This window comes from Pteropus alecto, unplaced genomic scaffold, assembly GCF_000325575.1.
Source record: "Pteropus alecto unplaced genomic scaffold, ASM32557v1 scaffold194, whole genome shotgun sequence".
Classification (NCBI taxonomy): Eukaryota; Metazoa; Chordata; class Mammalia; order Chiroptera; family Pteropodidae; genus Pteropus; species Pteropus alecto.
This window is the reverse complement of record NW_006436281.1, coordinates 239,947-253,532: the sequence shown is the minus strand read 5'-3', so window position 1 is coordinate 253,532 and position 13,586 is coordinate 239,947. Positions and strand designations below refer to the sequence as shown.

The 13,586-nt window shown below is 49.1% G+C and overlaps 1 protein-coding gene and 1 long non-coding RNA gene across 3 annotated transcripts in view; one reads left to right on the top strand and one right to left on the bottom strand.

Moving 5' to 3' along the window:
• Window positions 1–4,522, bottom strand: part of LOC112479671 — an 11,969-nt gene extending 7,447 nt beyond the window's left edge. Inside the window, exons 1-2 of the long non-coding RNA XR_003046294.1 lie at window positions 4,369–4,522; window positions 2,822–2,955 (exon numbers count right to left, since the gene is read on the bottom strand). This is a non-coding gene — a long non-coding RNA (uncharacterized LOC112479671). The remainder of the gene's footprint in view (window positions 1–2,821; window positions 2,956–4,368) is intronic.
• Window positions 4,523–4,534: 12 nt separating this feature from the next.
• SMG9 (SMG9, nonsense mediated mRNA decay factor) overlaps window positions 4,535–13,586 on the top strand; it is a 20,284-nt gene continuing 11,232 nt past the window's right edge. For both annotated transcript variants that reach the window (XR_003046290.1, XM_006911776.3), the window contains exons 1-6: window positions 4,535–4,779; window positions 7,620–7,775; window positions 10,042–10,116; window positions 10,206–10,470; window positions 10,562–10,659; window positions 12,740–12,852. Coding sequence is in view for 1 of the 2 variants with exons in the window: in XM_006911776.3 (XP_006911838.1) it covers window positions 7,626–7,775; window positions 10,042–10,116; window positions 10,206–10,470; window positions 10,562–10,659; window positions 12,740–12,852 (701 nt within the window). In the remaining variant the exon portion in view is untranslated. The remainder of the gene's footprint in view (window positions 4,780–7,619; window positions 7,776–10,041; window positions 10,117–10,205; window positions 10,471–10,561; window positions 10,660–12,739; window positions 12,853–13,586) is intronic.

The window sequence follows — 13,586 nt, the reverse complement described above, 5'->3', positions numbered from 1 at the left end:
GTAGAAAGGGAAAATGCTCCATGAAACCCCTGTAGGCAGGGACTATGGCCATTCTCCGCAGGAAGCAGATACGGAAGAAGAGACCTTCCGCCCCTCAACATCCATACTAATAATAAGGGGTTCATGGCTCTTAGAAGAGAAGTAGGCATGAAAGTTAGGGGGTTTCAGGTCTGCCTGCAAAGACACTGAGGTCATCCTATCTTAGAAGGGGCCCGCCCTTATCTGCCCACAATTAAGCAAGCCAGAAGGCATTTTTTTTAACTCACACAAAGAAATCAGTACGCAGAGTTTTAGGTACCAGTTTAAGCCAGTCACTTGCACCTATGCAATGAAGACCCCAACGACCTTCAACTCACCTGAGTCTCATTATACCATCATTATAATATGATGCATATGCCCAGAAGTTCATTAATATCATAACAGACTGAATTCTGGGAACAAACATGCGCAGAAAGCAAAATGATGACTCATTGAGTCCTGTCAATCTTAGCTATCAATCAAAGAAGCCCACTCTATAAATAACCACCCACAGCAAAAAGGGATAAAAACCCTGAAGTCTTTGTTACCAGGCCTTTTGAGCCATGCTTCTCTTGCTCAGGACCACTTCCACTTCTGGAAGTGTACTTTCCCTTCTAATAAAACTTTTCTTTCCTACTGTATTTCAGTGTCTTGCTCAATTCTTTGAGACATCAAGAACCTGGACAACGCGTGCCGGGAGAGGACCCCACTCTCCGGTAACACAACTACCCTATAGTGACTGGAATCAGTCAGTGGTTGCTTCTGGAGTGGAGGAATTGACAGAGAAAGGGCACGAGGGAAATCTCCGGGTGTTTGTGGGAGCATTTTCTATCTTGATCTGATTAGTGATTACATGAACATATGTATTTATGAAAAACTCATTGATTCAAACCCTTAAATCTGTGCCTTTTATGCACTTCACCACATTTAAGTTATACTTCACTGACAAAAAGGAAAAGAAAAATAAGTACTTATACACTTCTCCTTATAGAATCTATATGATGGGAAGTTTCCATAACATGGTTAGACTGAGGATAAAAAAGCCATGTTTTTTTCATCGACCCCATGTCCAACACCAGCTACTATTCCGTATCTCTGCTCCCTAGTCAAGCTTCTTCTTTTTGGAAGCTTTTGCTCCCCTGGCACCAGGTCGTCCCTGCTCCTGATACTCCTGTTCCCTCTCAGCAACTCTCTCGGATGCTGGTCCTGTCCCTGGTTCCTGCTCCCAAAAGTAGAGGCCTCAGGGCTTGGTCTCTCTCTCTCTGTACCTCCTCTGCCTGGATGGTTTCAACAAAACTCAGGTTTTTAAATATCATCTATATATTAATAGCTCCAAAACTTAGCTTACTTGTACGGTCATTGATAAAATAACAGGACATCTGAGATTTGCTTTAAAAAACGAGGAAGAAATTGCAGGGGAAAGTATGCTTCGATATGGGAGGGGAAAACAGAAGAAACAAGACAAGTAAAATATAGATGACAATCAATACTGGGTGATGGATATATGAGAATTCTTTATATCATAATACCTTTGTGTATGTTTTTAGAAAGTGTGTTAAAATTCTGGCTTCTCCCCCTAGGACCACTTACCTGATGTCCAATATTCCTCTGAAAGTTAAGAAGTTCAAAGACTGTCGATTTCCCATCAAGACTACTCCTCCCCATCTTGGTAAAAAGCATCATTTTTCTTCCAGTTGGTCAGTTCCAACTTTAGGATAACTTTTAAGTCATCCCTGATTCATGCTTCCTCTCACACAACCCTCTTCCTGAGTCACCATCATCTCTTGCCCGGGCAGGGACATCAGCTTTCTCATCTCCTGTTTCCGCCCCTGCCCAGCTGCAGGCCATCTCCTCACAGCAACCAGTATTGTTTTCATTTAACTTTTTTGTGCATAGATAAGTCACATGGTTCAAAAACGTAGAAGTCTTAAGTCTCTCTCACAGCTCGGATCCACATCTGTCCATAATGCTCACTTCTACGGACAATCGATTTTACTAATTTTTGGTGTTCACCAGAGAAATCTTTATAAAACATAACATCACAACATGTCGGTCCTTGCTCATAGCTCTCCAATGGCTTCCTATTACACTCGGAAGTGAATTCCAAAGCCCTTACCATGGCCTGCACGACCCCATGTAACCTAGCGCCAATCTCTATCTCCATCCCTAAATAATCTTACCTCTCTTCCCCTCGTTGTGCTTCAGCCACACCAGTCACCTGGACAATCTTTAAACAAGCCAGGCCCCAGGCCCACTCCACCTCCTCGGGCTCTTTCCACTTCCTGTTCTTCAGCCTCTACATAGGGCTCATTTCCTTCTTTCAAGCCTCTGCTCCAGTATCACCTCCTCTCAGCAGCCTTCTCTGACCACATGTCACTCCCCGTGACCTCTGTCATTCTCAATTCCCTCATCTTGATTTTTTCTTCCAAGCACCTTTTATCTGACATCAGCTACCCTACTAGAATATCTACTCCCAGAGGGCAGATGCTCTGGCTTATTCACTCTAGGACAGGATCTTCAACCAACAGCCATGCCTGGTAGACTACTCGAGTTCCATAATTCATTTAATATACAAATGAATAAATGAAATGAATTAAGAGATGGATAGGTCATTTGGCAATGGCTCTCAAAATTTCCAATTGAATGTATCCTTTGACCCAGCAATTCTATCTCAAACAAGATATTCTACGAATAATACTATCATATACATGCAATTGGATGTACAAGGATATTAATTGCAGCGAACATTTCTAAGAGCAAAAGTTCAGAATACAAGCACTCTCCGGGTGCTTGACTGACTCACCACTAGGCAGGCTGCCCGGTGCCAGGGAAAAAAATGTGGGCTCGCCCTGGAGTGAGACCGGCTTGGGTTTGAATCCAGACTCTGCTACTTCCTGGCTATAGAGCCTTCAGTAAGATCCTTCTCATTTTCCATATCTGTTAAATAGGGAGAGGGGAAAGTTGTAGTGATGTAAAACAAAGCTTGGTACACAGTGGGCCAATGGTCAATGCCAGGCTCCTTATTTTCCCTTTGTTAAGTCATTTCTATCTCTGAGGGTTGCCCAGATGACAAAGTGGCATGATGGTGAGCTGGGGTTGAGAAATCCAGTTAAGGAAAACAAATAGAACCCAAGATGAAGATGCAAAAAAGGACACTAACAGACCTAATACAAAGATGGTCTGCCGTGTAAATCTCCCTTAAACATCCACAATCTTCTGGAGAATCTATAAACAGGACTCAGTCTGTGTGATGTTTCCACCCAGCCTGTGGCAGCCTAGATAAATGGTTCCACCTGGCACCAGTGCTGAGAAAATGGCAGCAGGGATGAGGCTCAGAGGGGAGGGGACAGCTCAGAATCGATCGCTATCGTTATTATCTTTGTACATCACAAAATAAGGATAACATATGGCGCTATTATGCACCAGGTACTGTTCTAGGCACTTTCACCCATTTAACTCTGTCAGTTACATCACAAGGTGCTGTCCTCTCCATGTTACAAATGAGGACATAGAGGAAGGTTAAGGAACTTGGTCAAGGTCAGCCACCTAATATGTGAACCCGCTATCAAGCTCTTAACTACAATGCTTCACTATAACGGTAGCTCCAGAAGGGAACTGAGAACTGGTGCTTTAGGAATGGAATACGGAAACCAAAGGAGACTTTTACTGTGTCCTCCCATTGGCTTCCTGAATTGTCAGAATGCATGTATACTCCCTATTCGAACATAAAAACATTTTTAATGAGATTTCAAATGAAAAACGGTAAATTCTCCCATTCACCTATACGTCTACGACTATGCCAGAGATACTTCTCTCTCGAACACTCTCGCTGATTACCACCTAAGCCGCGAGCCCTTTGGCCTGCGCATGCGCGCTCCGCGACCCGCGTTCCTCTTTGGCGCGCACAGAGCGCTCCGCCCGTTGGCGGTTGAATTTTCGACCTTTGACTGGGTTTCCCACTCCCCTTCGCCGCGGCCTCGGAGGGATTTAATTCGCAGTCCAACTCCCAACAGTCCGCATCGCTCCGGCCTTCAAGATGAAGCCTGACACTTAGGGTCCGACCAGCCCACCTGAGTTCAAGCCAGCCCGGCTCTTTCTCCCGGGGTTCCCTCCGCCTGGAGTGCCTTTGCCCGCCCTTCAGGGTCCGATTGAACCTGCGCCCTAAGTGGTCTGAACCCCTAGTTGTCCCCCTCCACAGACCGGAAGCACACTCTTCCAGCGCACACGCCAGGTCTGATTCATTCCTGTGTTCTCAGCATTCGCTCAGCCCTGGTCAATGAAACTCCTCCCTGCCGCCCCACCCCACCCCACCGCGTCCCGCCAAAACCACTGAGGAGGCAGGACTCGAACCTGAAATCTCCAGAGCCGCCCTCTCTCCCGCTTCTCGGCGTGCACACGCGCACTGAGGCCGAGCCGCATCGCCCTCCCGCCCCTTCCCCGAACTCGCATGCGCACTGAGGCCAACCACCTCCCACAGCGCATGCTCGCTCGGGCGCTCAGGCTCGCGGGACCTGATCTCACGTTGGCCCCGCGATACCTCCTCCTCCTCCTCTTCCTTCGGGCTGGCCTTTTGCGGGTGCCACTTCCGGGGTGCCCAGACCGGTTCTGGAGTGACCGGGCCTGCTCGCTCTCTCTCTCCCCCACGGTCCTGGACCCCAGACACCATTTACAGGCGAGTGGCTGGTGGCAGAATCTCCCCGCCCCGCACCTGTCACGGAGAGCGCGCGCCGCGCCCCAGAAGCCAATCAGCAGCCGCCTTAGGTAAGGGGCACGCGCGCTCGCGGGCCCGCCCCCTTCTTGACCGTTAAACTGTCGCTCGGACGCCGGTGGTGTGCGGAATTGAGTAGGGGGCCGAGATTAGTCCTTTAAGTTCCGGGTTGGTGGGAGTGTGTTGGGAAGGACACGTTAACCTCTAAATAGGAACTTCGGTTCTGGGAGACCCTCATAGAAGGCCTGTAAACCGACCATAAAATACTGCAGACGCCTCTCTAATAACTTGTCAAGAGAAACTTGAATTCTGGAAATACCCTCTCAGAGGGCCTACAAAAAGGCCCTTAAATACTGGGGATGTACTCCAAAGTCCTCCAAATACTGTAAATGGAAACTTAAGTCGTGGCAGGCCTAGATGCCCAATTACAGGGAATTCCCACATAGGAGCCTGTAAATATATGTTTAAGTGTTAGAGAGTCCGTGGAAAAATGTGCAAATAAAGTCCACTTCGGGAGTGGGGGAATGGCTCATTAGAGTGGGCGTAAATATGGAATTAGGAGTTGAGAGTCTCCTCATATCGTTTGCAAATAGACACTTAGGTTCTGGGAGATTGCCAAAAGGGGTGTGTTAATAGATGCTTAAGTACTGAGAAGGTGTCCCAAAGAAATGTGTAATTAGATTCAATTTCTGGGAGGTCACCGTAAGAGTCCCGTAAATAGACACTTGAGTAAACTGGCTTTATAGGTTTTGGGGGAATCTCCAAAGGAGCCTGGAAACAGCATTGGGGGGGCCCAAAATTGCATGTAGGTGGACTCTTATTCTGAAGAGCACCCCATAGCTCTGTTATACTGTGGATTTCCCAGAATACCATGCTAATGGACCCTTATTTGCATGGGAAGGGGGGTCCTCACAGGTTTATGAACGGATACTGTGGATTTCCCAGAATACCATGCAAGTGGACTCTTACTTGCATGGGAAGAGGGGTCCTCACAGGTTTATGAACGGTTTAGTGCTGGGGCACAATCCTCATGGAGGCGTGAAAACAGACACTTGAGCACTGCTGAGGTCTTCAGGATGTGTAAACGGACACTTAGGACACTTAATTGCAAGGAGCGGACACTTAATTGCAAGGGGCTGAAGGAGGGAGTTCCAAGTACTGAGGGGAATCTCCAATGGAGACTGTAAACAGTCATTTAAGTGCTGAATGAATCATTTTCATAAGCATTTGTAAACAAGCCTTGTCCTCCTCTGAGTAGGCAATCTTCAACCCAGTTTGTGCCTGGAGTAGGGGTCATGTACACCAGTGAGAGAAGAGCTAGACAGCCCCCTGCTTAGCAAAATTATTCCTGCATCCTCTAAACCAGTGGTCTCCAACATTTTTGTTACCAGAGACCGATGCTCCTGTGAGAATCTAATGCCTGATGATCTGAAGTGGAGCCAAGGCAGTGATGTTGGTGCTGGAGAGCGGCTGCAAAGGCTGCAAATATTTGCTCTCTAGCCCTCACTGTGTGGCCCAGTTCCTAACAGGCCACAGATGGTACTAGTCCATGGCCCGAGTTTTGGGGACCTCTGCTGTAAACATACCTCGGTTCTAGAAAAAGGGTCTTGCAGAGACCTATTAATGTCATGTACTAGAATGGGCTTGGGGGGGATTCACGGAATGACTTTAACAAGCATTTAAGAGCTAGCTAAACAAGAGTCAGGAAACTTTTTCTGTAAGGGGCAAGGGAGTAATTACTTTTGACTCTGCGAGCCATATTGTCTCTGTCTCAACTACTCAGCTCACCATTGAATCAAGAAGGCAGCATAGACAATGTGTAAATTGGTGGCTGTGTTCAAATAAAACTTTATTTGCAAAAAGAAGGCAGATCAGATTTGGTCCTTTGGTTGTAGTTTGCCAACCTGACCTTTGAGCTGCATGGCAGATGGCCTTATAATCCTGCTAACAGAAAGATAAATACTCAAGAGACTTTCCTAGAATGATGTGTAAACAGCTGAGGGAACTTCCTAGGGACCTGTTAACAGATACTTAGTTGATAGTGAGTGGGTCATGTAGGTAGCCGTACATTTTATAACCTTTTAAATACTGGTGAGACCTTGGAGTGTAATGGATCGCAAACCATCAGGAATGGAAGATAAACAGACACTGAAATTTAGAGGGACACCACATGAAAATAGGCCCTTGAATGTTGGAGCCCCACCCAAACATATGCCAGTAATGGGTAATCGAAAGAGGGGTTGTCTCACTGTTACTGATTTGTAAGAAAATGCCTTGCTGCATTTTGGGAAAGAGAATGTCCCATTCTTATGTGACCCAGCCCCTATGAATTATCTTGGAACAAAGTAATTAATAATGGGCAACAGTTTCGGCTACAAGTAGAAATGTGTTTGTTTCTCACTGCATCCAGGGGTAGGCAATTCAAGGTTAATAGGGGACCCCTGAACCTTGTATCTTGTTCTACCATGCCTGCCTTCCATTAAGTTCCTTCACAGCCCAAGATGGCTGCTTGGGATCCAGCCTCCACACCCACGTTCCTTCCAGCCAGGAGGAGGAAGGGGCAAAAGACATGTGCCAGTGTCCGTGAAGGAAAGTTTCTGAAAGCTGCCAAAACACGCTTTTGATGTTATACCATTGGCCAGAAAGAACTTGGTCACATGAGCACACCTAACTGCAAACTAGGCTGAGCAGTGTATTCTAGATAGTCATGTACCCAGAACTTAGGGCTTTATATTTTTAGAAGTGAAGAATGGATGTTGGAAGCAGCTGGCAGTCACTTTCTCAGCTACAGAGCTCTCTTGAAAGGAAATGCCTTAGTATCTGGGATGTACCAAGTAGAGTGAGGAGAGACTCTCTTTACCCTGGAATCAAACTGACCTCTTTCCATCTCTAGGTGACCATGTCTGAGTCTGGTCACAGTCAGCCTGGGCTCTATGGGATAGAGAGGCGGCGACGGTGGAAGGAGCCTGGCCCTGGCGGCCCCCAGAACCTCTCTGGGCCTGGAGGTCGGGAGAGGGACTACATTGCACCATGGGAAAGAGAGAGACGGGTGAGTTTCTAGTCCCAATGGCAGCACTCATGTATCTACTCATTCCACAAGTGTTCGTTGAGCACCTTCCATGTGCTAGACGCTAATCTAGATGCTAGGGATATATCTGTGAACAAAACTGAGTGCCCTGAGGGAGTAAGAGCATAGAGAGCGATACAGGGAGTTGTCTTAGATGAGGTGGCCAGAGAAGGCCTCTCTGAAGAGGTGACTTTTGAGCAGAGATATGAACGAGGTGCGGGAATGAGCCATGACAAAATCTGAGTAGAGCTTCCTAGATAGAATAGCTAATGCAGAGACCCTGAGGCCAGTATGGCTGCAGTGGATGGAGACAGAGGGGAAGTGGTAGAAGGATGAGGTCATAGAGGTAACTGGGGCTCGATCATGTAGGACCTCATAGGCCTCGGAAAGAACTTTGGATTTCACTGAATGAAAGTGGCATTGGAGAGTTTGAGCTGAGAGGTGCCATAAGCTCATGTTTTAAAAAGTTGTATAATGTTAACTGTTTCTGTTCATTGAGCAGCATGCAGTTGCTAGTACTGTGCGAAGTGCTTTACATCCTTTGGGTCTTTCTGAACCCTTGCCCTGTGAAGTAAAACCTATGATAGATCTGATTTTTATGAATGAGGAAGCTGAGCCTCAGGGGAAGAGACCTACCCAAAATCAGTAAGGTTTGGGGCCAGGACTCGAACCCAAATCCAGCTAATCCTCAAGTGTAGCACCATATGCCTGCTGCAGAGAGCATCCTGGACTGAGAATCAGCCTCGGTGTGGACCCCGGTCTGACCTCACTCTTCTGTGCTTAGGTGACTTAACACCAGAACCTGCCACCCCGGTTTTTTTCTCCAGGGCCCTGCCCACCTCAGCTCTTTGGTGGGGTGGAAGTTAACAGTTGGGACCAGTTTTTGAGCCGTAAAACTATGAACATGAAGAATAATTTATTCACAGCAAGCTGGGCTCTTGTTTCTTCCTTCCTTTGGGTTACACACATGTGAGAACACGGTCTCTCTTCCCCCACACACATTTCTTTACCCCTTCAGCTCCAGTCTCTGAACAAGCAGCTCCCAAATCTCAGCTTTGTCTCTGACTCGGTACGGAGCCCTGGCAGCCTCCTGACTAGCCAGTAGTCATCCTCCATGACCCCTGCTGACCTCGGCATCTTCCGCCATTTCTCCTCCCAGTGTCAGTGATAGCCCATTGGGTCTCATCCTAGACACCCCCCATCTCTCCCTCACCACACGCCAGTCAGGCACCAGTGTACACATAATGCCTCCTGAATGTATCTCCTGTCCTTCATCTTCTCTCCATCCTCCCAGCCTCGGTCCCAGCTGTCATCTGCTTCTTCCTGGCCCTTCCCACCTGTTGCCCTCACTGGCCCCGTGGAAGCCATAGCCTTTCCTTCTACTCTCACAGCTGTCCTTTCCAGAACACTTTTGTATCATCCTTTTGTTTGTTCTTCACCAGAGGCCAGTGAAGAGCAGGATTTAAATAAGAATCTTCAATATGTGAGTGAAGAAACAGACCATTAAGGGGTCAAGACACTCCCAAGGTTAATCAAGGAACCAGAGAAAGAACAGGGCTCAAACTCAGGTCTCCCCGCTTTCTCAAGCAGACTGGGAGTGAGTCAGAAGAGGCGTGAAGAGGGCAGGTTATGGAATCAGTCCATGGATCTGGCCAGCGCCAGAGCGGGGCCTAGGAGGACAGGGCCAGGGTAGCAGGTGTTACTCGCAGCTCTCAGGAAATGAGCACCTGCCAGGTGTCAGATGCCACATGGACAGTTCGTGAGTTGTATCTTCTCTCAGACTCATAGTAGTCTTGTGAGGAAGGAATTTCCATCCCCACTCACCAGGCGAGGAAACAGGTATGAGTGAGGGTAGTTCCTTATCCAGATTCACATAGCAGGAGGCTGGCGGGTGTGAACCGAGGTCCACCTGGCTCCAGAGCCCTTGCTCCTTTGCCCTGGGCTTGTTGTCTGGCAGGGATGGCTGAGCAGAGCGGTTGACAGCAAGGTTCTGGAGCCAGGTTGTCTGGGGTCAAATTCCAGCCCTGTTGCTTTTTGGCTGTGTGACCTTGGGCGAGCCAGTGAACCTCTCTTAATTTCTTCATTTGCAAAGTGGAGATAATAATAGTATCTATCTCATAGGGCTGTTGGTAGAACCAAGGGAGTTAATACATGAAGGCATTTCCATTAGTACGTGGCACGAAAAGGCCCTCTGGAGTGGTGTGGGGGCATGGGGGACTTCCTGAGTAACCGCCCTCCCTCACCACAGGATGGCAGCGAGGAGACCAGTGCATCCGTCATGCAGAAAACCCCCATCATTCTCTCAAAACCTCCAGCAGAGCGGGTGAGCAGGGAAGACTGCGGAAGGGGAGGCTGGGAGCAGTTAGGGCATGGATCTCTCTCTTTCTGACTGGAACCTTCTCACTCCCATAGTCAAAGCAGCCACCGCCTCTAGCAGCCCCCACTGCCCCACCTGCTCCAGCCCCTCTTGAGAAGCCCATCGTCCTCATGAAACCACGGGAGGAGGGGAAAGGGCCCGCGGCCACAACAAATGCCTCAACCCCTGAGGGCACTGCCCCGCCACCCCCTGCGGCCCCTGTGCCACCCAAGGGGGAGAAGGAGGGGCAGAGACCCACGCAGCCTGTGTACCAGATCCAGAACCGGGGCATGGGCACTGCTGCGCCGGCGGCCGTGGACCGTGAGTAGGGGCTGAGCAGAAGCCGGTTGGGAGCTGGAGCCCCTCACACAGTTCCTCACCGTGTCCTCCGCCTCCTGCTTTGTGTTTTCAGCTGTCGTGGGCCAGGCCAAACTGCTGCCCCCAGAGCGCATGAAGCACAGTATTAAGTTGGTGGATGACCAGATGAATTGGTGCGACAGTGCCATCGAGGTACTGAGGGGGAAGGGGTCTGTCCCTGCTTAAGCTTCCCCGGGTTCCACACCCTTGCCTCCTCCACCCCTAGCTTCAGACCAGACAGCTTCCAGGCAGTGGCGGCAGCGAGAGGGAACGGATCCGAAAGCTCTCACCGGCCAGGGCAGTTTCAGTAGCTTCACTAGCTCAGCTGTACTGGTTAGTAAAGTACCGAGCTGGTTCGATACTGTTGGCTGAGGTACTCCCACTACCAGCTAGATGCACAGGGGTCTCCTGCACCATCCCTGAGCAGGGCAGCCTCCTGGACACTGCTTCCGTCCCCCTTCTAATTGATGGGAACCCATGCTGTGCCAGTGTTAACTAGTTTGAATGTCACTCCTCAAAGGGACCCCTTCCATCCCAGCAGCCCCTGCTCTAGCTCAGATTGCCCATTCCGGGACTGTCATATCTACCTCTGGTCTCCATTTTCCATCTTCTGCTGCTTCCCCACCCCCAGCCCCTGTGGCCTGTCTGATCACACTCAAATTCACCCTGATATGTCTCTTCCTTCCCTAGTAGCTTAGGCTTGTTAGGACAGCATGCCAGGCCCATCTGTTACCTGGCTCTGCTGACGCTGTTCTCTCCTACGCTGGTATCAACTGAGAACTTAAATAAAACAAAGGAGCCGGTGTCCAGGCCCTACCCTTCAGCACTGTTGAGCAGAACCGTGCGCTGATAAAGGCTTTCTGTGTTTGTGTTCCCTAGTGTGGGAGCCACTGTCCCCGTGTGTGGCTTTTGAGCTCTTATCCACATATTTCAGTGTGTGGCTAGTATAACTGAGGAATTGGATTTTTAATTTTATTTAATTTTAATTAAATAGGCACATGTGGTCATTGGCTGCCATGTTGAACAGGGCTCACCCTCGATCTGCTGTGATAGGTCTAGAGTTAGGCTCAGCGTTAGCATGTTTTTAAAAGTGCTCCAGGTGATTCAAAGGGGCAGCAGCCACAGGTGAAGACATACAGTAAGTCCTCAGTGTTATCGAGGGGTTCTTGGAAACTGACTTTAAACAGAATTACATATAACAAAACCAGTTGTCCTTCCCGTAGGCTAATTGATAGAAACAAGAGTTAAGTTTCTACAACATATTTTTGGTCATAAAAATATTGCCAAACTTCTGAATAAAGATCCAAAACGCTTCTAATATTAAACATTGAAATAAGTGTGAGCTATACATACATTTAAGAAAGATTAGTAAAAACAAGTCAGGTAATTATTTTCCAACCCACTTATTTCACTTCAGTGTGGCCGGTGGCCGGAGCCTATTCCTGCAGCTCAGGGCCAAGGTGGGAGGGCAACCTGGACCGTACGCCCTTCTACCGCAAGGCCACTCACGCCCACACTCACTCAGACTGGGACAGTGGAGATGTGCGAGGAAACCAGAGTCCCTGGGAAAACCCACACAGACCGTGGTCCTGGCTGGGAAGCAATTTTTCTTTCTCATCAACCTTATAACAGAATGACATTTTTCAAGGACCTGCTGTATCTGGTTTCCTTGAGGAATATCTCATTCGCCCCCTTCTGGCGAAAGTCAGCAGAGCTGGTGGCCCAGAGGTGAAGGTCTCAGGAATTTCTAGGACTCAGATCCCACAGAGAAGAGCCCGGATGGACTGATTCCCCCTTCCTGCACACCGCTCCCTTTCTCATGCTTCCCCAAGTTTTCCCAGCCTGCCTGGACCAGAGAGCCTCCAGCAGTTAGCTCCAGTAGCCCTCGGCTACCCAATCCTGTCCTCTTCAGCCTGTTCCTTCGTTCCTGTGCCTCTTCCCCAAAGTCAAGCTTTCCTTTTTCCTACCTCTTTCCAGCCAAACTGACTCCTATTACCTCTTTTCTGCTTTGGAACTCTCACAGATGCTGTTCTTTGTGTCCAGAACATTTCACACACCCCACCACACACACACACACACACACACAATCCCTTTGCCCAGTTGAAGGCAAGAATTTTTCTTCATATCTGACAAGGTGGGTGGGCAAGCCTCAGAAGTCTGGGGCCCCCTCCTATCATTCCCACTCTAGCAGCTGACAGATTCATGAGGGCCGCATTCCTGTGTCTTCCCGCAGTACCTGTTGGATCAGACCGATGTGTTGGTGGTTGGTGTCCTGGGCCTGCAGGGGACAGGCAAGTCCATGGTCATGTCACTGTTGTCAGCCAACACTCCTGAGGAGGACCAGAGGTGAGGGGGCACGAGGTAGGGGCGTGGGAGGCCAGGAGGGAGGTGGGCACCACCTGAGGCAGGAGGGCGGGCCTGGGTGGTGTAGTGCTGTTACCAGAGGATGTTGGGCGGTTGCTTCCCCTCCCTTGGCCTCAGTGTCTTCATCAGATGAGAATGATTTGGGGCTGGACTTAAGTCTTTGTGTAGCTGCAAGGTGACCAGTCCTGTTCCTCCCTCCCTTCCTGCCTTGCCCCGGGAAATGGTACAGAGCCCAGCCAAGAAATGGGATGATGTACTCATTTGCCTTTGGTGTCAGCCCTGCCACTCACCAGCTGGTTGACCTTGGGCAGGTCACTTTACCTCCCAGTATCTCACTTCCTCATCTGTAAAGTGGGTTTTAGGAGGATGGAGTAAGATCAGAGAGCCCGGCACAGAGCAAGTGCTCACGGGGTATAGATGATGTGGCCTGCAAAACAGAGTGGGGACAGAGACCCGGATATAGGCCCTGGGTCCTAGACCCGCCTCAGTCCTGCATTCTTGAGTAAGGACAGGGTGTGATCGTGAGGATACAGGATGAAGTTCCAGGAGAGGATTTGGGACAGGGAGCTTAAGTACTAGGGTCCAAAACTGAGGGAAGAGAAGGAAAAGGGAGAAAGGTAGGGATTAGGGAGTAGGGGACATACACAGGCTAAGGAAGACTCGAAATGGAGGAGAAGGGGTAGTAGCCACTGGGGGTTGTCTCAAAAATTAAGATT